Genomic DNA, 23,332 nt, shown 5'->3' on the forward strand with positions numbered 1-23,332 from the left:
GCCAGGAAGGCTTCACCTCCAGCTCATGGAGCCGAGGGCTTGGTCACATTCTGCAGATGGCCCATCCAGTACCGCCCATCATCAGACCCACAACATGGACTTTTCCAAGGACCTAGACATGCATTGCTTGGAGCTCTGGGCCACAAGATTGCTCACATTCACCTTGCACTGCCCATCACGTGCCGCCATAGCCCCCCATAGCCAATACCATAACTCCCTCTTCCTTGTGAGGGGCAGTCCCTGCACAGCTCATCCCCAGACGCGTTGGGCCTGGTTCCATGGCATTTTGTTTTCCACTTCCCCTCCCCCAATGGGGGGAAAGGTAGGGGGAGAGTGGGGGCCCACGGCACACCTGTGGTTTGCTTCTGTGATGGCTCCTTGGCCCAGGAATAATCATGCAGCTTCCCACAGTGACATCCTTCCACTCCCTCCAGGAGACAACACTTCTACCCCTGCCATTCTATAGATGAGGAACCTGAGGCTCAGAGACCCAAGACTTGCCTGAGATCAGACGGCAGCCAGTCAGTGACACAAGCATCACGGAAGTCTAGTCCTCTACGCCCAGAGGACACATAGCATTTTCTTCCACTCCCCCCTCTCTCACCCTTGGGGTTGGAAACCCCCAGGAGGCTAAGTGATCACAGGGAAAGTTCAGATCAAAGGCTTGGCATGTGCCCCCCATTCTCTGTGAGACCTGACCCTGACTTGGAGACTTTGTCTGTAAAATGGGATGATTTAGCCCTGCACTACCTTCCTCTGCCAGTTGCTATGGGAAACCAGGAGTTGGAGGCACAAGCAGATTCCGCAACACAGAGCCCAGCTTCTCAGGCCCCAGCCTCCCACTTTGGGGAGTTGGGGAGGGGAGGACCAGCCAGGCTGGGCACCTCAGTGCCCAGCAAGAAACCAAGGACACAACGGACAGGGGGGTAAATGCAGAAAGGAGGACTCCTCCAGCTTCTAGCTCAGAGAGTTCCCTTAGCCCTGCCGAGGGAGACAGTCTTGCACTTTGCTCTTGATCCAGCTACCCAGTGCCAGATGTGCCCTGACAGTAAACCCTAGCTCCACCACCACCACCACCACCACCACCACCACCACCATACCCACCCCATTCCTGGCCCTGATGGCACTTTTGTCTCTGCAACTGTCAGGGCCTGGCCTGCTTATGCATAGTCATGGAGGGAGGGCTATTTAGATGCTGGCGGGGGTGGGGAAACCAAAAGAAAAGAAGTATTTCCCATTCAAGTGAGGGAACGGACCTGGACACCATAGCCAACAGAGCCTTGCAAGGCCATGGGGAGCCTCACTGACAGATCCTTCGAGGTGAAGCCCAGCATCCTCATTTCACAGGTGCAGAGCTGTGCCACTGGCCCACGGCCATGCAGAACCTCAGAGGAAGGGCTGGGCTAAGAATCCACATCCTGCCAATTAAAGGGACTTCCAGTAACACTATCTCCTGGCAGTTAATTTCATGAAGACACCTCCGTTTGTACCTAGATGTTTGCTGGCTCTAATTGGAGCGTTCTTTCCATCTAAGCAGAAGGATGCAGCTGATGTTTTCTAAATGAAGACATACATTTTGCTATAAAAACAGAACATAAAGTGAGCTGGGCTTGGTATATCTAGCCAAACCCCAAATAAACTCACCCAATGCCACAGTGACTGCTCTAGCCCCAACCTTGCGTCCCTTCAGGGATGGAGACCTCAAAAGACAGTTTCATTTTCTCTCTAGAACTTAGCGTTTCATAGCCAGGAACCCTGGGAAACCTGAGCTGCTCTAACAGGTCAACCCATCCTCCTTGGTCCATGAAGCTTTTCTTACCCACGGCTTCTGGCCGGACTACCTGTCACCCAGCAATCTTCATCCCTCACAATAAGGAGCTCAGTCAAAGTCCAGGCATGGTTCCATTTTGAGGATCCATCCTGCACTACAGATTTTGAGTTCTGCATCTCTGGCTTTCTCTGGGAATGGGACAGAGGTACCCAGGGCCAACCCTGAGCCTGGCCAGGAAAGCATGTCCACAGGACACCCACTGCCTTCCACACTACGGGTTACTGGGTCTAGTCCGCCCTCTCTCTCCTTGCTGGGGCTGTGAACCCACAGTGAACACTGAGCCAGTGCCGCCCTGGCTCACTCCGGCCACACCAGCCTTCCTGCTGTTGCTCAAAGACACCAAGTTTGAGCGCAGTGGCTCATGCCTGTCATCCCAGCACGCTGGGAGGCTGAGGCGGGCAGATCACCTGAGGTCAGGAGTTCAAGACCAGCCTGGCCAGCACGGTGAAACCCCATCTCTACTAAAAATATTAAAAAAAAAAAAAATTAGCCGAGCCTGGTGGTACATGCCTGTAATCCCAGCTACTTGGGAGGCTGAGGCGGGAGAATTGCTTGAACCTGAGAGGTGGAGATTGCAGTGAGCCGAGACTGAGCCACTGCAGTCCAACCTGGGCGACAAGAATGAAACTCCGTCTCAAAAAAAAAAGATGCCATGCTCATTCCTCCCATCACTTTGCGCTGGCTGTTCCCACTGTCCAGAATACTCCTCCCCCGAGACTCACAGGTGGTGCATTTCTCATTATTCAGCTCTCATCTCAGGGCCACACCCCAGGGAGCCTCCAGCAGCCACCCACTCTATCACGTCCTTTTATGTTATATGGTGGGGACAGTCTCCATTTTTTTAAACAGCATTACTGAGGCATAATTGACATTCCATCAACTACACACCTTTAAAGCACAAGGCTGGGTAAGTTTTGACCTATGTACATACCTGTCAAACCGTCACCCCAACCAAGCTAGTGAACAAGGACCCATCCCCTCTAGAAGTTCTCTCCTGCCCCTGTTTATCCCTCCTCCCCCAACTCCCCATCCCCAGGCGACCACTGATCTGCTCCTGGCACCACAGATTGGTTTTCATGTCCTAGACTGGTGTATAAATGGAACCATACAGGATGTACTCTGCTTCAGTCTGACTTCTTTCACTTGGCATGATCATTCTGAGATTTATCCATATTGTTGCATATATCCATGGTCCATTCCTTCTCAACTGTACCACAGTTTGTTCGCTCACTGATGCCCATTTGGGCATTTTCAGTGTGGGGCTATAATCCATCAAGCTGCTGGGAACATTCATGAGCAAGTCCTCAGGTGGAAAAATGCTTTCTTTTTCTTGGGGAAATGCCAAGGAGCAGAAGGGTTGGGTCACATGGTAGTGAAGTATGATTCGCTTCTTAAGCAGCTGCAATAGATTTTCCCAAATGATTGTATCATCGTACATTCCCGCCAGCCAGGTTTGAAAGTCCCAGTGCCTCCGCATCTTGGTAAGTTATTATTATTATTATTTTGAGATGGAGTTTTGCTCTTGTTGCCCAGGCTGGAGTACAATGGCACGATCTCAGCTCATCACAACCTCTGCCTCCCAGGTTCAAGTGATTCTCCTGCCTCAGCCTCCCGAGTAGCTGGGATTACAGGCATGCTCCACCATGCCCAGTTCATTTTGTATTTTCAGCAGAGACAGGGTTTCTCCATGTTGATCGGGCTGGTCTCGAACTCCTGACCTCAGGTGATCCTCCCGCCTCAGCCTCCCAAAGTTCTGGGATTACAGGCATGAGCCGGCCCCTTGTAAGTTATTTTAATCAGTCATTCTAATAAGTAGGTAGTGGTATCTCATTGCAGTTTTGATTTTGATTTACAATAATGACATAATTCCCTAATGATGAATGACATGGAGCATCTTTTCACGTGCTTACTTGCCATGTATATATGTGATATGGTGCAGCATTTATTCCTTTGTGTTATTTTATTTATGGTAATTCTTTTTTTTTTCCAGATGGAGTCTTGCCCTGTCACCCAGGCTGGAGTGCAATGTCATGATCTCGGCTCACTGCAACCTCTGCCTCCTGGGTTCAAGCGATTCTCCTGCCTCAGTCTCCCGAGTAACTGGGATTATAGGTGTGTGCCACCACACCCAGCTACTTTTTTGTATCTTTAGTAGAGGGGGTCTTTCACCATGTTGGCCAGGCTGGTCTCGAACTCCTGAACTCGTGATCCACCTGCCTTGGCCTCCCAAAGTGCTGGGATTACAGGCGTGAGCCATTGTGCCCAGCCTATGGTAATTCTTAATAGAATGTATTTGCTTGTGTATTGTCTTTCTATTTGTCACCTACCACCGCCACTGGGCTATAAGCTCCACTGGCTGGGGCAGGACTAGGTCGCTCCTGTATCCCCCACACCCAAAAGAGCACCTGGCACTTGATGGACAGAAGCGCCATGAATACTGTTGAAAGAGTGAATGAATGAGGCTGAATTCTAGCTCCCGCTCTGCCTCCTTGTGTGGCCCTGAACAAGGTTCCCCAGTCTGCATTTCCCAGCTTGTAAAGTGAGTCAGAGGTGTTGGATTCAGAAACCTTGAGGAGCCTCCCAGCTCTGGCTTGTAATGGGTCGGGCCGCTCTGGGTTTTCCCTTACTCTACATCTTCCAACCTCGGCACTGCTGGGCCATGGTCCCCCAGATATCCTGTCTTGGCAGCAGAGGGAGTGACACTTCTTTTGAATCTGGGAGCCTGGACGCCATAGCCCACCCTGCAGCACCTAATTACTCCTGAGCCCCAGACCTGCCACCTTAGCCAGAAGAGCTGGCACCCTGCCGAGGAGTTGTTATGGACCCAGAGAGCGCAATACTCCTGCCTGACTGTTCCCTAATCCCTCCCACGCCTTCCATACACAACCAGAGACCCCCAGAACCCAGAACTCCCCTCTGCTCCCGGACCATGAGCTCCAAGGACCTCTCCCAGTGAACCCCAGTGCTGGGCCAATGGGTTGGGCTGATGGCCACAAGGGAAGTAGGATGGTCCCAATATCCGTAACACGTCAAAGGGAAAGGGCTGACCTGGACACTAAACCCCTGGTTCCAGCCCCTGCACTCCCACCTTGATGTGTGATCTGAGGGGGGGTCCCTTCTGTGCTGTGGCCTCAGTTTCCCCATTAGTGCACTGAGGAGGGAGATACAATGTTCCCAGGCCCGGTCAGTGCTGGTACCTGGCAATGCAGTTTCTTCCAGTGTAGATGCCATTGGGTTTCTCATTCCGCTGGTCATTTTTGTATCAGGTGAGGTGGGCTGGGGTGGGGGATCATGACGGGGGTTACGGGCAGAGGAGGGAGTACAAATGCAGGAGCTCTCAGGGACAGAAGGCTGCCCAGGCAGCAATGAGACTCTGACACCCACTGCCCGGCTGGTCTCTGCAGGGAGACACGGAGAAGGTCACCTGTGAAGACCTCCACGCATGCAGGAACCACTGGACTAGACATCCATGGCAGCCAAGGAGTCATCTGAGGGACTCATGGAGGGAACCCAGCGAGCTTGGAAGGCTTTGGTGCAGGATGACTGAGTCGGGCTGGGTTTAATGGTGCTGGCCTCACCACAACTAGAGAGTTGGAAATGTTGAGGCCACAGGGTGCCAGGCCCTGCTCACGTGGAAGACAGAGACCACACCCAGGGTCAGGGTCAGGGTGCAGCCTGGGCTGGAGAGCAGAGGGCAGGGAAGCAGCCCCTCAAGGGATGCTCAGAAGCCCATGACCTGGCCCCAGACACAGAGCACTGGCTGAGCTGGGCTGTGCTGGACCAGACCCCTGGGAGAGAGAGAAAGGATGGCTTCACCTCTCACTGCCTTGTGCCAAGGAAACACACAAAGGCGTTGGTCCAGGGAAGAATGGAAAGGAGGTCAGGAGTCGGCAAATCAGAACTAAAGAGGATCCCAGCAGCCTGTGGGGCGGATCCTGTGGCTTAGGAATGCAGATACTCTGGAAGAGGGCAGATGGGAGGGAGGCTGCAGAGATACACGAGGTCCTGTAGGGTGTGTGGAGAGGCAGAAGATGGGAAAGACAGGGGAGAGTCTAATATCCTGAAAGAAAGGGAGAAGAAAAGAAGGAAGTGGCCGGGCGCAGTGGCTCACACCTGTAATCCCAGCACTTTGGGAGGCCAAGGCAGGCAGATCACTTGAGGTCAGGAATTCGAGACCAGCCTGGCCAACATGGTGAAACCCAATCTCTACTAAAAAAAAAAAAATTAGCCAGGCATGGTGGCACATGCCTGTAATCCCAGCACTTTGGGAGGCTGAGGCGGGCAGATCACTTGAGGTCAGGAGTTTGAGACCAGCCTGGCCAACATAGTGAAACCCCGTCTCTACTGAAAATACAAAAAAAAAAAAAAATTAGCTGGACGTGGTGGCACACGCCTGTAATCCAGCTACTTGGGAGGCTGAGGCAGGCTGGAACCCGGGAGGCGGAGGTTGTAGTGAGCCAAGATCGCTCCATTGCACTCCCGCCTGGGCTACAAAGAAAGACTCCATCTCAAAAAAAAAAAAAAAAAAAAAAGGGGGATGATGAGAAAGAAAACACAGGGCCACCAACACGGGAGGAGTGAGAAGTGGGGCCAATGTCACAGCAGAATGAGCCGTGAGATGGGAGGGAGAGGACGGAGACAACTGAGGGGTCAGGGAGACAGCCGTCAGCGTGAGAAGCACTGCAGCTGCTCTCACGGAAGGACGGCAGGTGAGCAGGGCCCGAAGGGATGGAGCTGACCCTTGCGCCACCCACAGATGCCTCTGTCGTCAGCTGGGAACGCAGAGCCCTGATGAACTGCAGAAATGTTTTAAATGAAAGTCTTCCAAGCATCAAAATATTGAAGCCGTTGTTGTCTCACTGTGGGTTAGTTGCTATGGAGAAATTCAGCCCTGGCAGCCACTCTAATCAGACGCCCATGGGAAACAGGCCCCAAATGGGCTGGTTTAGGGCTGGCATCAGGGAAGGGGTTCCCCGCCCAGAGCCAAGAATCGGGGGGGCTCAAGTCAGAACAGCTCCCCACCTCCCAGTCACGCTTCCTAAAAATCACCCAAACTGAGTCTTCTCCATTGTTGGAGGCACAGAGCTGATAGGGAAACTGAGGCCCAGAGAAGATGAAAGACCTGCCAAGGTCACAGAACTAGTTGACGGCACGGCTAAGACCACATCCCAAGTGCCTGCTCTGGGTATAGATGAATTCCCAGTATGTAGTCTGTTTCTCTTCCAAGACCCCGTTTGCCTTCTCTGCTCAATTCCAGACCGACTCCACCTTCCCGTGCCCGTGCACCTGCCTGGGTGCTCACGCCTCTGAGCCTTCGCTCAGGCTGATCTCTGCCTGAAATGCCCACCCCATCGGATGCCCCTTTTTTTCAATCCCAGTGTCAACAATGCCCCTTGCTATGTCGTGGATTGGCCATGATGAGATGCAGAGGTCATTTCCCCACCTTCCTTGTCTCTCACCTGAACACTGGCAACAGTCTTTCAAAAACTCTGACCCTCCCTGCATATATGAGGCTCATTTTTTTTTTGTCTGAGACAGAGTCTTGCTCTGTCCCCTAGACTGGAGTACAGCGGCACCATCTCAGCTCACTGCAACCCCTGCCTCCTGGGTTCAAGCGATTCTCCTGCCTCAGCCTCCCCAGTAGCTGGGATTACAGGCACCCACCACCACACCTGGCTAATGTTTTGTATTTTTAGTACAGATGGGGTTTCACCATGTTGGCCAGGCTGGTTTTGAACTCCTGACTTCAAGTGATCCACCCACCTCGGCCTCTCAAAGTGTTAGGATTACAGGCGTGAGCCCCCGCCCCCCGGCCGAGGCTGATCTTAAGTTGCACCGGCTCACAGGTGCATGCAGCATCTCCTCTCAGACCCCTCCCCACTGCCTGCCACCTCTTAGACACTCGGCCTTCCTCCAGTTCCTGGAATGTTCCTGTCTCTCCTACTTCAGGGCCATCACACCTGCTGTGCCCTTTGTCCGGAAGGTTCTTTCTTCCTCTCTTCACCTTGTCAATGTCTTCCTCCTTAGCTCTGCAGAGAGAGTGTTAACAACCTTCTCACCATGTTAAATTAGGTGCCCCTCTGACGTCTCTTTTCTCTTTTTTTTTTTTTGAAACAGAGTCTCACTCTGTCACCCAGGCTGGAGTTCAGTAGCACGGTGTCGGCTCACTGCAACCTCCGTCTCCTGGGTTCAAGCAATTGTCCTGCCTCAGTCTCCCAAGTAGCTGGGACTATAGGTGCCCACCACTACACCCAGCTAATTTTTAAAATATGTTTAGTAGAGTTGGGGTTTCACAGGGCCACCTGTTAAGGGAACACACATGTTGGCCAGGCTGGTCTTGAACTCCTGACCTCAGGTGATCCACCTGCCTTGGCCTCCCAAAGCACTGTGATTACAGGCGTGAGCCACCACGCCTGGCCTGACTGTTCTCTCTTACAACAGCTGGCACTTCTACTTAGCGGTGGCACTTCTACTTAGTGGCGATGCTCCCCGTTCGTCATTGTATTTTCCTGTCCTGTTCTTGGATGTCTGCCTCTCCTGCGAGGCTATAAGTTTGATGAGAGCAGCAACATGGCAACTGATTGCCACAGGATCCCTGGCACCTAGCAGAGTTCCCGGCACATGGTAGAGGTTCAGCAAATATTTCAAACAGCAAACAGGCGAAGGCTGAGCCCCTGCTCTCGGCACACGCACAGGATGGGTAAGTATGGAGTGTGGAGCTGCAGATACCACGTCTGAGTGGGGAGGGATGCGAACCCCCAAACGGGATCCTCTTCTTGAGGCTTCTAGGAAGGTCACCCAGCCAGTGATGTGAGATTGGGGTTCACTCACCTCTGGCATCAAAGAATTCATCATCTGAGCTCTCCACGGAGTCGCTGAGGACATTTCGAAGGTGCCAGGGGGCACCGCCGCCCGGGGGAGGGCCACCTGTTAAAGGAAACACATCTGTTAACCAAGCCTGAGATGGTGCCCCAGTACGAGGGAGGTGACCCAGGACCCCCCACCCCAACCAGACTAAAGGCCAGTTAGCATCCTGCACATCTGTGCCCTCTCCCTCCGAGGCCTCAGACCTCATAGAGACCTCCCTCTCCTGTGCTGTCATTGAAGCTCAAAAGCTTCTCTGAGTAAGCACAGCAGAGCAGGAATGAGTGTGCCCATTTTGCAAGTCCTAACACCGAGGCTGGTGGTAGTTAAGAGCCTTTGCCAAGGTGACTTTGCCAAGCAGTGTCTCAGTCAGCACAGGGGAAGCTCTGCTGTATTAACAAATGAGCTCAGACGTTTAAACAGCAGTGGTTCATTTCTCACTCACACGCAGGCTGGAAGGGAGCTCTGCTCATCATGGTCACTCAAAAGTGCCACCACTTTGTAATGTCACCAGCCCAAAAGGAGACATCAGTTTCTATCCAAGCAGGGGAGAAGGGCTCAGAAAATCTCACCAGTCTTAAATGCTTCTGCCCAGAAATCACACACTTCTGCTCACATTTCACTGGCCCTGGCTACCAGGCACACGCATCCTGTCCCTCAGAGACCTGCGTTCTTGTATCAGCAATGCACCTGCCTCAGTTTTTCCATCTGTACAATGAAAATCCTGGCAGAGACTGTCCTTTGAAACTCTTCTACTCTGACTGATATTGGAGGAGTCCACCCAGCCAGCAGTAGCTGTCAATAAACAAGCAGGGGGTAGACATCCTCCCCAGCCACTGCCAGGTGAGCCTGATGGTGCAGTCCTTAGAGATACCTGCTACAGTCCCAGTTCACCACACCCCCTACCCTGCAGGATGCTGGCACTGCTCCTTGCCCTGAGTCCAGACTCCAGAGCATAAACTGTTCCTGAAGGGAGAGGGCCAGCCCAGGCCGTCCAGGGACACAGCCCTCCTGCCTGTCATTCCTGCCTGGCCCACCACAAACTTCCAAACACACACCCAGTTTGTGCTTCATGGCTTGGAGCCCAGTGAGAAGCACATTCTGAGACATCAAAAGGACAGAGGTTATAGTGAGCACCAACTCAGTGGTCACCTCTAGGTACAAGGCTGATTCCCTAAGCTTCTGATCCTCTGCCTCCACCAGTGTGAGCCGATGTCCCACCCTCGGGCCCTGGATTTACTGCAAGAGGGTCTGAGAGTCCAGATGTACCACAACTGTGTGTTCCTAACATGGATACGGGACTATTTTCCAAATGCATGTGGAGGACATTCTAGCTATTGCAATAAGACAAGAAAAAAGATATGAAAGGGATATAGATTGGAAAGGAAGAAATAAAATTGTCTTTATTCGCAGATGACATGATTGTTGTCTATGCAGAAAACAAAAAGCCTACAAAATCTATGTTAATAAAAACCATCAGAACCAACAACTGAGTATAGCAGGATTGTAGGATACAAGATCAACATGCAAAAGTCAATTGCATTCCTAGATACAAGAAATGAACTGAAATTTGAAAATGACAATGCCATTTAAAATAGCACACACAAAATACTTAGGTATAAAGCAAATGTATGTAAAAATTTCCGTGATTCAAAAACTACAATCACTTAAAATTATTCCTGAATTATATTAACAGTATATTTTCTCAATCAACAGATACTAAAGGTATAAAATCTATCATATCTACTATATTTGCATACTATGTGAACATGCTATATTAATATACAAACCTCCCTTGCTATCCAAATCTTTTCCGTTCCTAAGAAGAAAGAATTTGGATAGTCAGGAAAGTCCTATTATCCTCATCTGTTCAGCTCCTGAGTTTTAGATAGTAAGAAGCAAGAGTTTAAGTAGCAACGGAGTCAATTGAGGATTTATCTGGATCCATTTCGTTCCTGAGTTTGAACAGCAAGAGCCCAGTGAGAGGCTCCTCTATGCCGTGGCCTTAAACATGCACGATTTGGATCCATCTGAGAACAGACAGAGGCATTCTCTCTGATGACATGTGCAGGGGTCCAGGGGGAGGTCTGGGGCCGAGGGAAAAGCTACAGGGAGACCAGTTAGCTCCATTTGAGGGAGCAAGTTCTCCCAGCTACAGGTGAGCAGAAAAGGAAGGGGCTGGTGGGCATCAAAGGGGGCCTCTCATTCCACAGACACTGTGTTGGGTACGGGAACACTGTGGGGAATGAAAGGACAGGATTGGACGCTCACAAAGTTTACATTCTGCAGGCGGGGAAGGAAAAGCCAGCCTGGGTCAAATAAACAACCCAGATAATTTCAACCTAAAACCTCTCCCTTCCTACACTATGTCTTCCTTCCTCAAGTGTCTCTTATGTGGTAATTACAGCCTAAAGAATAGACAGGCTTGAGCGTGTGGATCTCTACATCCACGCAGAGAAAATGGTGGGGAAACTCAGCCTCGGACATCAAAAGAACTTTGTCACCTATTGTAGTTATAAATGCTGAACTAACGCAATGTCTCCCATTTATTATTGTGACTCTCTTTTGTGGTTAAAATATACATTTAGATTTCTTTTCAAATGCATATTTTATCTTGTTTACTATTATTCTACTTGCTTTCAAAATGCATACCCGCCTTGGTGTTTTGTTTTATTTTGTTTTTGAAACAGAGTTTTGCGATTGTCGGCCAGGCTGGAATGCAATGGTGCGATCTCGGCTCACTGCACCCTCCACCTCCCGGGTTCAAGAGATTCTCCTGCCTCAGCCTCCCGAGTAGCTGGGATTACAGGTGCCTGCCACCATGCCCGGCTAATTTTTGCATTTTTAGTAGAGACAGGGTTTACCATGTTGGCCAGGCTGGTCTTGAACTCCTGACCTCAGGTGATCCACCCGCCTCGGCTTCCCAAAGTGCTGGGATTACAGGTATGAGCCACTGTGCCTGGCCCCACCTTGGTTTTTAAATGTATACTGTATACAAGGTCTTCCCCCCACCAGCAGGGGCTGCCCAACAAACTTCTGGAAAGGTGCTAGGGTGCGGGGAACCTCAGTTATACACACTTGTATAAAAAGAACCTGTAAAAACAGATATGTTAAGATGGAACATGGGAACTGTTCGCTGCAGCTCTTCCTCCAGCATGCAGATTTTTTGGAAAACAACAAAGGTCATATTTCCAACAAGAAGAGCAATGGGCAGTGTCTCAGGAGGGGTTAGAGGGAAAGACCTTTGTGGAAAGGTGTCAGGCGAGCAGAGGCCTGAATAATGAGAAAACCCAGACATGCTAAGCATGTGTGTGTGTGTGTGTGTGTGTGTGTGTGTCTGTGTGTATGCATATCTGCTCATGCACACACAAGTGTGGGATGGACCGTGCAGAATCCATGGATAAGAGCCTTCTTGGATGAAAGAACTGCAAGGGTAAAGAAATTCCTACATGAGCTTAGTGTGTCCAAGGGGCAGAAAGAAACCCATGTGGCTGGGGCCAGTGATTAAAGGGGGATGGGAATAGGGGAAATGGAGCCTGACCAGGTAGGGTAGGACCTGTCATGGACGGAAGCTTGGAACTGGTGAATTTTAAGGCTCCTCCCACTGCCCAATCTCTATCACCTGCAAACTTCAAGAGGAAGGGAATACAGATGCCAAAGACTGTCACAAAGCCTCCTGGGGGAGAGGACCACAAGTCAGATGTGCTAGAGGCCACGTAGGTTCCTGAGAGTCAGAGCAGATGGGCATGATGACCCCGGAACAGGGAAAGGCTCAGAAGCAGTGTCCTTGAGGCGGGTCCTTGCCCTACGCTTCTCTGCATTTTCTGGGTCCAGCACAAAGCTCCCACACAGAAGAGGGCCAGGAAGTGTTTGACAAACAAGTAAATGAATAAAAATGATTTGCTTGGTGAGTACAGCGTGCCAGGCAGTCTGCTAGCTGCTTTTCAGACATTAGCTAAAGTCATCCTAACCAAGCCTAGCAAAGTAGATATAATGAATCCCCACCTTACGGCTAAGGAAACGGAGCCTCAGGGATGTTTCAGGAAGGCATTTCCTCTGCAGTAAAGCTCAGGGTGGGGGACCTCAGTCTCCTCCTCTCTCCATTGCCTGCTCTCTTGGAAATAGCAACCCTTCTACCTGCTGCTGGCCAGCTGGGCAAGAGGCCAGAGGCCTGCCCCTGGCTCCTCATGGGGGCCCCAGTCCTGGGGGGCTCAGCTGTCCCAGTTCTAGAACCATCTGCACATCAGCTCTACAAATCAATATCTGGGTATCCTTGTGTCTGTGGGAAAATCTAAATGGATGTCGACATTCCTACGTAGAGGTGTCTAGTGTTACACGAGCATCTGTCCCTGTGTCTGCGTGGCTGTTGTGTGTGTGTCTGCCGGCATTCCTTGGACAGTGTGAGCCTACCTACCTGCCACCCCGCTTCCTAATACTGTTCCTAAGAATCATGCATGCATGCCCACTCCCAGAATTCTCTCTCTCTCTCCTTCACACACAAAGTACATCAGCTCCAGCCACGGGTGAAAATTTAGTAGAGGTTAGAACACGGGCTTTGGAACGACACAAATCTGGTGCAGTGTTACCACTTGCTAATCTAGGACCTGAAGCAAGTTAACTTCACTGAGCCTCGCTTTTCTCATCTGGAAAACGAGCATCATAATCCTCACCCCACTGTTAGGAGATTTTTTTTTTTTTTTTTTTTGAGACGGAGTCTCGCTCTGTCGCCCAGGCTGGAGTGCAGTGGCCGGATCTCAGCTCACTGCAAGCTCCGCCTCCCGGGTTCCCGCCATTCTCCTGCCTCAGCCTCCCGAGTAGCTGGGACTACAGGCGCCCACAACCGCGCCCGGCTAATTTTTTGTATTTTTAGTAGAGACGGGGTTTCACCGTGGTCTTGATCTCCTGACCTTGTGATCCGCCCGCCTCGGCCTCCCAAAGTGCTGGGATTACAGGCGTGAGCCACCGCGCCCGGCGTTAGGAGATTTAAATGACATCAGCCCCTACAGCGTCCAGTCCACTGCCTGGCACTTGGAAATGGTGGCCTTATCAGCTACGGGACCAACGATTGAGGCAAGGTAAACCCACCTGAGGGGCTTCCAGGCAGCCGCCAGGAGCCCTCCCCAAGGCCTCAGAGCTCTATCTGTGTCCTCCAAGGCCCAGCCCACCTCCTCCTGAAGACCCTCCTTCCATCCACCTTCACGACCACATTGATTTATTTTTACTTTTTTTTTTTTTTTGAGACGGAGTCTCGCTCTGTCGCCCAGGCTGGAGTGCAGGGGCGCGATCTCAGCTCACTGCAAGCTCCGCCTCCCGGGTTCACGCCATTCTCCTGCCTCAGCCTCCCGAGTAGCTGGGACTACAGGCGCCCGCCACCTCGCCCAGCTAATTTTTTGTATTTTTTAGTAGAGACGGGGTTTCACCGTGTTAGCCAGGATGGTCTCGATCTCCTGACCTCGTGATCCGCCCGTCTCGGCCTCCCAAAGTGCTGGGATTACAGGCTTGAGCCACCGCACCCGGCCACTTTTTGTTTTTTAATTGAGACAGGGTCTTGCCACGTTGCCCAGGCTGGTCTTGGACTCCCGAGCTCAAGCGATCTGCTCACCTCGGTCTCCCAAAGTGCTGGGGTTACAGGTGTGAGCCACTGAACCCAGCCCCACATTTATTTAAAATGTGAAGTCAGGATTAAAGAGAAGGGGAATATCCCAACTCTTCCTCTAGCAATTTAGAGAGAAACAAATGACCCTTCACCCCAGCAATGCCAGCACAGCTCCCAGCTGGGCCGCTCAGTGGGAGGGGCTGCTAGAAGCCATCCCCACTCCCTCTCCTGGCCCCGATACCCCCCAACTCAGGTCCAGAGTGGTCTCTGGGAGCTTGTCATGGGTCTGGATCTCCCTAGCATGGGTGCAGCCAAAGACCCCGCTCAGGTCGACAGCTCCTCCTGACCATCTTTCCCACACAGGGACGTAGGAATAGGCAGACAGAGAGACATACAGGCAGACACATGGACAGGCATCTCCTCTATATCAGGGACCCCAAGGCAGCCCCAGCCCAGGGGCAGAGTCCTCAGGTGAAAGAAGATGCCACCCCCGTACTCGGGAACTCTGTCTGAGGGGAAGACGGTTCACAGTGAGGAACGCCCTGACCGTAAGATGCAGAACAAAGGTATTGGCCGATGCTTCCTGGGCCAGACCTTGGGCCAGATGGTGCCCAGGAGGAAGGAGTAGGGGACAGAGCTGAACTGGAACAGTCCCTGCCCTCAGAAGTGCCAGCCCTGGGGGCACAGACCTATACTGCTCCCTGCACAGAGCACGGGAGGAACAGAGGAGCAGGCGGCCTGGCCCATGCGAAATTCCACACCCGCAGTGTCTGTCCCGTGGCAAGTGGGAACTGCACCTCCCAGAAGCAGGGACCGGCTAGGGTGCCCAGAGGGTTTCTGGGGGAGGGGAAGACAAGACGAGCCTCCAGGGAAGGGGTTGGCAGGGTTGGCCAGGCTGGGGCAGGTGGGAGGAAGGGAGAGACATAGGCCAAAACAACTGAGCCCTTTCCAGGTAAAGCTGGATCTAGAACTTTCTCCTCAAGGGTAAGGAGCATCAGGGAAAAGGAGGGCACATGGGTGTCTGCTGGCAGTTGTGACTCCAGGGACATTCAGATAACATGTGCAATTTCCAGACCTCCAGGGAGGAACAGGTGCCCCTGAGCGAGGCCCTGGTGGGTGCACAGCACTGGGCCGGCACCTGTACCTATTGGCCTGTGGCCACAGCTTCCAGGCCCAGCCCTGCCTATGGCTATATCAGAAGCTGCAGCCTGCCAATGCTGGATGGACTTAAGCAATCTGTGCCTCAGAAGAGGAGAGGGAGGCCAGGCATGGTGCCACACACTTGTAATCCCAGCACTTTGGGAGGCCAAGGCAAGAGAGGATTGCTTGAGCCCAGGAGTTTGAGACCAGTCAGGTCAACAAAGTGAGACCCCATTTGTACAAAAAAATCAAAATAAAAAAATAAGCCTGGCAGGGTGGCATGTGCCTATAGTCCCAGGTACTCAGGAGGCTGACGTGGGAGGATCACTTGAGCCCAGGAGGTGGAGGCTGCATTGAGCCATCATCATGCCACTGCCCTCCAGCCTGGGGCGCAGAGTGAGCCTCTGTTTCAAAAAAATAAAAATAAAATAAAAAACAGAAAAGGAGAGGAGCCAAGAGTGAGAGCAGTGCCTGATGGCAGGGCTGAGGCTCATTTGAATGGTCTCTCTCTCTCTCACACACACACACACACACACACACAGACACACACACACACGGACACACACACACACACAGATACACACACAGACACACACGCACACAGACACATACACACATGCACACAGACACACACGCGCGCGCACACACAGACACACACACGGACACACACACACACAGATACACACACAGACACACACGCACACAGGCACATACACACACGCACACAGGCACACACACAGACACACACAGACACACACACAGACACACGCACACACACACACAGACACACACACACAGACACACACAGACACACAGACACACACAGACACACACACACACACACACAGACACACACGCACTTAGAATCACACTTCAGTGCTCTCAGCTCTGCCCTGGGGTCCCTGAGGCTCCCTCGGACAGGCAGGTGACTGTCAAGCCCCACCTCCCGTCTACCTCCTCCTCCCTCGAGGGAACCACCGTCCCACTGCCACCTGACTGCTTCCAGCCCCAGTTCTGCCACTTACCGATTAGTGATCTTACTAAATGACAGGAAACCTTCTGTGCCTCAGTTTCCTGCTCTGTAAAACGGGGAGGATAATCATGCTTACATAGTGTCGCAGTGAGGATTACATGAACAAACACTTTAAAAGGTTCAGCAGAGTGCCTGAGACTCCATCAGTGCTAGAAAAGGGTGTGTTAAATAAAATAATAAATCGTGATTCTCCAAGAGCTTTTCTTTGGTTCTTTCATCCGCGGTAGCTTCCAAGGACAGGCCCCTCTCCTTCTTCTCAGGCCCCTGGAATGGGAGCCTCTCCACTCCCCAAAGGCTGGAAATGCTTGCCCCTGCCCACACTCATGGGGCCAGTTCCTCTCTCCTCCCTCCCATCGCAGCTCCCTGGGGCTTGCCTTGTCTGCCCCCTAAACTTGAACTACTGCTGGCCAGGACTTGCTCTCCCTCCCAGCCTCTCCTTCCAGCATCCTGGGCTTCAGCAGCACATTGCCACCAGGAGGGCCTTCACGCCATGCTCCTCTTCATCCCCAGGCCTTTCCTCCTGCAGGTCCTGAAGCCTGAAATGTCTTCTATCTCCCCATCCCACCCCCAATTCCTATTGATGCTTGAAGCATCAGCTGGAAGTCCTTCTTGGCTCCTGAGGCCAGCCCGGGCGCCTGTCTCCTTGTGTGTCCTTCATGTCCAGCATCTGTGTCCCTCAGAGTCCCTATTTACAGACTGGGTCCAGGCCTGCCTGCTCCACTGGGCTGTGGGATTCCCCTGGGCAGACACCTGGTAGGAATCCTCTCTAGGCTCCTATCCTCCGCCAGGTCAGGGCTGGGCACGGGGAAGGCTCTGGTCAAGCTCAGTGTGGCCCGGCACAGGGGAGATCTTAGCAAGGCCCCCTCTCAGGGGAGCATCCCTGAGGGAATGTCCTCAGGCTTCCTCTCTGGATCAGGGTGAATTTGGAGACCAGACCAGTCCAGGGCCAGCCAGCCCATCCTCAGCCTTGAAGTAAGGCTGTCCAGGGAGAGATGAGAGGCCAGGAGAAGCTGCTTCCAGAAAAAGGCATTATTGAAGGAAACCAGTGCTGGTTGGGGGTTGGTTGCTATAGAAACATGTCCTAACTATCTCCCAAACTGCTATATGTGCCACTGATGAGCTCATGTGCTCGTCTGTTTCAGGGGACACGCCAGGAGCCCTGGAAGGGCCTATCCGCCCGAGTACGCAGCATCTGGAGCCAACATCCTGGAGGAGCCAGGAAGAAATCCAGCTTCCAGGGCAACCTGGCGGGTCCAGCCATCCACCAGGAACGCGCTTAAAGACTGAGGCTGACTTCAGGTTGTAGAATTGTCCTGAGGGCAGCTCAGGTCTGAGACTAGCCGTGGCCCAAACCTCAACCTCAACCACAGCCTCGACTTTCGGTTCGGCCATAGACTGAGTTATGACCATGGCCACAGGCCGTGCCACAACTCCTGTCTCAAACCACACCACGAACCTGACCACAGACCCAGCTTGACTCAGTCACAGACCAACAACACTACTAGCCACAGACCAAGCCCTGACCCTGGCCACAGAACGGCCCCCAGCACAATCACGGACTTGTATCAAATAACGTGAAAGATATGTTCACTCTAAAGTCCGTACAGGGCGGCCACGGCGGCTCACGCCTGTAATCCCAGCACTTTGGGAGGCAGAGGCAGGTAGATCACCTGAAGTCAGGAGTTGGAGACCAACCTGGCCAACAGGGCGAAACCCCGTCTCTACTAAAAAATACCAAAATTAGCCAGGCATGGTGGCGCATGCCTGTGATCCTAGCTACTCGGGAGGCTGAGTCAGGGAGAATTGCTTGAACCAGGGAGGTGGAGGTTGCAGTGAGCTGAGATCGCGCCATTGCACTCCAGCCTGGGTGACAGAGCAAGACTCCGTCTAAAAAAAAAAAAAAAAAAAAAAAAGAATAATTCTGTACGGCATTGCAAACGGTTGCCTGGGATTTCCACAGCCTCCGCTGCCTGTTGTCATCATGATAGCCCAGGGAGGTCAGTAAGAAAGGACTCAGGATTCTTGTGGACAGATGAGAAAACTGAAGCTCAGAGAAGAAAACTGATGTGCCTCCTGTCACGCCGCCTATTTCTAGGGGTAAGGGGGGTCTCCAAGCAGGGCACAGTTGGCCAAACCAGTTGCTCTGGGGAAAATGTGCTTTTTGAAGACCTGCTGGTGTGTCATAAATATGCCACTTAAATACCCATTAATTACCTTATTTAGGAGATAATTAGTGATTAATAGCTTTGGCTATCTATTGTACTTTCATTTGCTCTGCCAATTAGGCTCCCAACAGTTCTGAATTATTTGGAACAATTCTCCCAAGGCCCAGCTGTCCCCCCTATGTCCCGCCAGACTCTTGTTCCATAAGGAAGAGGCTCTCTCCTCCCTCTAAAACGAGTTCCCCATAGCACCTGCCACTGTGCCACGACAGGCTCTGCCACCTGCAGGCTCCCCAGGAAGGCAGCCCGAAAGACAGGACAGCGGGAAGCATTCCTTCTGCTCAACCCAGGACCCCCTTGCAGAGAGCTGAGAACAGGGACTCAAGGTCCAGGCACCTACCCAGGCAACGGGAGGCCAGGTTGGAATCAGACTCCTCAAAGGATGCTGGGGTCTCTTTGTTTTTTTTTTTTTTCTTTTTAACTGAGTTTCACTCTTGTTGCCCAGGAGTGCAATGGTGTGATCTTGGCTCACCGCAACCTCCGCCTCCCGGGTTCAAGCGATTCTCCTGCCTCAGCCTCCTGAGTAGCTGGGATTACAGGTGCCCGCCACCACGCTCGGCTAATTTTGTATTTTTAGTAGAGACAGGGTTTCTCCATGTTGGTCAGATTGGTCTCAAACTCCTGACCTCAGGAGATGTGCCCGCCTCGGCCTCCCAAAGTGCTGGGATTACAGGCGTGAGCCACCGCGCCCGTTTGGGGTCTCTTTCAAAGACCACCACCTCAATGAAACGGCCAGCTTTTTGAGAAGCACATCAGAGGTTGCCATTAGCCTGGAGCAAACAGTAGGAAGGTAGCAGCTCCCCACCCATGCCAGCAAGAGCCAACGTGACCCCCTGCAGGTGATTCGACTCATACCACCTGCCACTCCTGAACTGCAACTGAGCAAAGATGGAGCCCAAGGTTGCCTCTGCCCCCAGGCCCCTCCATTTGGTGCCAAAGCACAGTGCCAGGAATTGCCAGCCAGAGCCCCAGAGGCGGAGCTCTCATCGCTGCTCCAGATTATACTATGCAAGAAGGAAACACAGAGGCTGCGAGGGATAAACACACACACACACACTCGAACTGGGCAGTAATGGGAAAGCTGAAAATAGCTCTTTTTACCACAAGGGATGATTCCAGAGTTGCTCGGCTGGGACTAGCCTCATGGGGGGCAGGAAGTAGGAGCAAGGGGAAGAGAAGGAACCCACAGGGGTGACATCGGGGCCAAAAGGAGTTCTGTGGAGGGTGGTCATCTGGACCGACCCAGAACAATCAGAAAAGGTCAGTGGTGCATGAGTGAGGTGCGGCCACAGACACTCAGAATCTCTGAAACACAGACTCTAGAACAAGTAAAAGCCTTCCAGTTGCCAGCCCCGAGAGCTCACAGTCCCACATCCTGCACACCTAGGTCTCTCCCCGAGGAGGGCAGGAGTGCAGGACGTGACGTGCTCTGCAAACACCCAGAGCCAAGCAAACACGGTGTCAGCAGCAGACAGCTCAGAAGAGGCCTCTGGGATCCACCAGAACTCAACGCCCCTCCCAGACAGAGCCCAGCGCGTTTCTATTTTTGCTTTCAACCCTTGTTTGGCATCCCTGCTACCAGCTAACAGACGGCTACTTCCCCTCCTTCCAGAAGAATGGGTCATCTGGGAAGAGGAACACCTGCTCGCTCGCCTCCCATGTCCCAGGTCTTCTAACAAACAGGCTGACCCTCCCAGAGAGAGACGAGGCTCCCAACGCCCCCAGGAACCTTCCCCTGGTAGGTGGTTCACTCCAAGCTGTCTTGCTCACCAGCCCTGGAGAAGAGTTTCACCAAGACACCTAGAGAGAGCAGCTTCACAAAACCTGAGACGCCTGCTTTCGAGAGGCAGATGCAAACCCCCGCAGCCCTGGCCACACAGACTACACCCCATGGAGCCCCAAATTCACTCACACTGTGCCAACTCCAGCCACAGACTGAACCCCAACATGCCACACCCTGCACCCCATCTCTAGCCTCAAATCGAGCCCTGACAGTGACCACAGAGGCTTCCAGCCTGGCCCAGTCTGAGCTGTGGCCCCATGAATGTGTGAGCCTCACAAATCCAGCCCTGGGAGAGCCTGGAGGAAGCAGGTTGGCTGGGTGGGGCCCCAGTGCTGGGACCCAGCTCCCACTCCAGAGTCGTGGACACACGAGAGGCTCCTGCCCCCTGTCTACCCTCGCCACACACGTACCCGGTGGGGGCTGGTGGCCACACAGCTGTGCAGGCCTCCACAGGCACACGTGGGACCCTGGAGGTGGCATTTACCTCCGGAGTGACTCACTAAGCCTCTATTCCGTTTGCAAAAGGGGGTGCAATTTAGCATTTTCTTTCTCTTTAGAAAACAGGAATTTTAAAAGAGAGAGAGTAGAGAGAGATTTGAGGGAGTGGGCGGGGAGCTCAGATCTCATTTGATTTCCAAACTCATTTGTTATGCATTCTCTCCTCCCCCCTCCCACACCAAGTCCTTCCCCTGGGGACCCTGGCCACCCCCTTCCAGGCTCCTGGCTGCAGACCTGGTGATGGCCTGCCAGGAGGCACGTGCTCTCCACGTCCACGTCCTCAGCTCCCCATTGATTCACTGACCCTCAAGTCTGGGAGGATCAATGCAAGGTCAGAGTTGAGAAGGGGCAAGGCCTCTTCAGGACACAGTAAAACCCACAGCCAGGGAGGCCACCAAAAAGGAGAGAGCAGGGATGGAGCTGGAAAGAGCCTGAAGCTCATCCTGACCCCCAAACTCTTCCCTTTCACTTTTACAGATAAGGAAACTGAGGCCCAAAGAGGGCAGTTCAAGGTCAACCAGTGCCAGAGCCAGGGCTCTGCTTTGTTAGACAAGTTAGCTCCCACGAATACTGACTCCAGCAGTAGAAGAGACACAAGCTCTAATTCCAGCTTTGCCTCTAACTTTATGTGTGATTCCAGAACTAGACAGTTAACCCTTCTGGGCCTCAGTTTCTCATTCATAAAATGAGAATAACATTGGCTCTACCGGCCGGGCGCGGTGGCTCAAGCCTGTAATCCCAGCACTTTGGGAGGCCGAGGCGGGTGGATCACGAGGTCAGGAGATCGAGACTATCCTGGCTAACATGGTGAAACCCCGTCTCTACTAAAAATACAAAAAACTAGCCGGGCATGGTGGCGGGCGCCTGTAGTCTCAGCTACTTGGGAGGCTGAGGCGGGAGAATGGCGTGAACCTGGGAGGCGAAGCTTGCAGTGAGCTGAGATCCGGCCACTGCACTCCAGCCTGGGCGACAGAGCGAGACTCCGTCTCAAAAGAAAAAAGAAAAAAAAACATTGGCTCTACCTCAGAGATGCTGTTGAGCCATTGGACAGAAAAGCATGCTGAGAGCTGCTGTAAGATCTGAGCCACATCGGTCCCAGCATGCAAACTCCCGATCCTAGGATCTCAGAATTCCTGGAAGGCAGCTGGGTCCTACCAGGAAGTCCCCAATCCCTAAAGCCTCCGTGGTCTCTGACAGTTCACTCTCTCTGTCCTTGAAGGGGAAAGGATGTCAGACCTCAGAGAAGGACCCTTGAACGAAAGGGTCTGGTCTCTGTCTCCCAACCTGCTTAACAGGTAGAACTGAGAGATCACCAGGCCACCTCCAGCCGTGAAGTCTCATATGAAGATGTACGTGAGAAAAACATCACAGCTTCTGGCCAGTCTGACCCAGACATGGTCCAGGCAAGTGGCTGGGGCAGGGACACTGTCCAGCCATGTCCTCGTATTCTGTGTCCTGCCACACTGGACTTCCAAACACAGGTCAAGTCATAGAGGCCTCATATGGGAGATAAGGGGTTCCAGGCCCAGGGTCACAGGCTTGAGGTGGAACCTCTCTGTTTGAGCTGCACCATCCTTGGCTCAAACAAGGACACCACAGCCAGAACTGAGAGGCAACAAACATCTCAGGGTAGGACCTGCCGGGTCTGCTGGTGTGACAGGTGACTTCACAGAGGCCGGCATATTTGCTCAGGAACATGAGGCACATCGAAGCTCTAGTACACACCAGACTGCAAAAGAAAGCTTTTGAAAAGCCTGGAGTCTGGACACTGGCGTATGGTTTGACCATAGCCTTCCCACTGGGGACCAGAGAAAGTGAGTGTACCATCTCCTTGCAGAATGCAATGCCCGTCCCAAGATACACAGTAAAGCAATCAGTGCCCTAGGCCTGGGAGTTTCTCAGTCATGCCTCAAATCCCCTGGCACCTCCCCAAAGATTTAAGAATTCCAGCGTTGTCCAGTTGTGATGGCTCATGCCTGTAATCCCAGCATTTTGGGAAGTCAAAGCAGGAAGGATTACTTGAGGCCCAGAGTTTGAGACCAGCCTGGGCAACATGATGAGACCCCCGTTTCTATGAAAAAAAAAAAAAAAGGATTAAAAAATGTTTAAAAAAAAAAATCTGCACTAGTCCCTTTTCCAAGCTTCCAGATGTTTCCTCCCCTGAGTGGAAACCAAGCTTCCTGATGTTTCCTCCCAGCCACTAGTCCCTGCCCCTGGGAGCCACAGAGTAAAGGGCCCAGGAGAAGGTTGGTCTGGCTTTGGGAGGATGTGACAGCACACACCCCACTCCAGGAGGACCCCAAAGGAGGCTGACTCAGCAGAGCAAAGTCCACACTCTGGAAACCCAGGCTCTGCCATCACCTTC

General features: G+C 52.6%; 1 protein-coding gene across 2 annotated transcripts in view; it reads right to left on the reverse strand.

Annotated features, from left to right (window-relative positions):
- PITPNM3 (PITPNM family member 3) overlaps positions 1-23,332 on the reverse strand; it is a 107,594-nt gene that overhangs the window by 79,622 nt on the left and 4,640 nt on the right. For both annotated transcript variants that reach the window (XM_045375501.3, XM_045375499.3), the window contains exon 2: positions 8,663-8,758. In XM_045375501.3, coding sequence (XP_045231436.2) covers positions 8,663-8,758 — 96 coding nt within the window. The remainder of the gene's footprint in view (positions 1-8,662; positions 8,759-23,332) is intronic.

Source organism: Macaca fascicularis, chromosome 16, assembly GCF_037993035.2.
Source record: "Macaca fascicularis isolate 582-1 chromosome 16, T2T-MFA8v1.1".
NCBI lineage: Eukaryota > Metazoa > Chordata > Mammalia > Primates > Cercopithecidae > Macaca > Macaca fascicularis.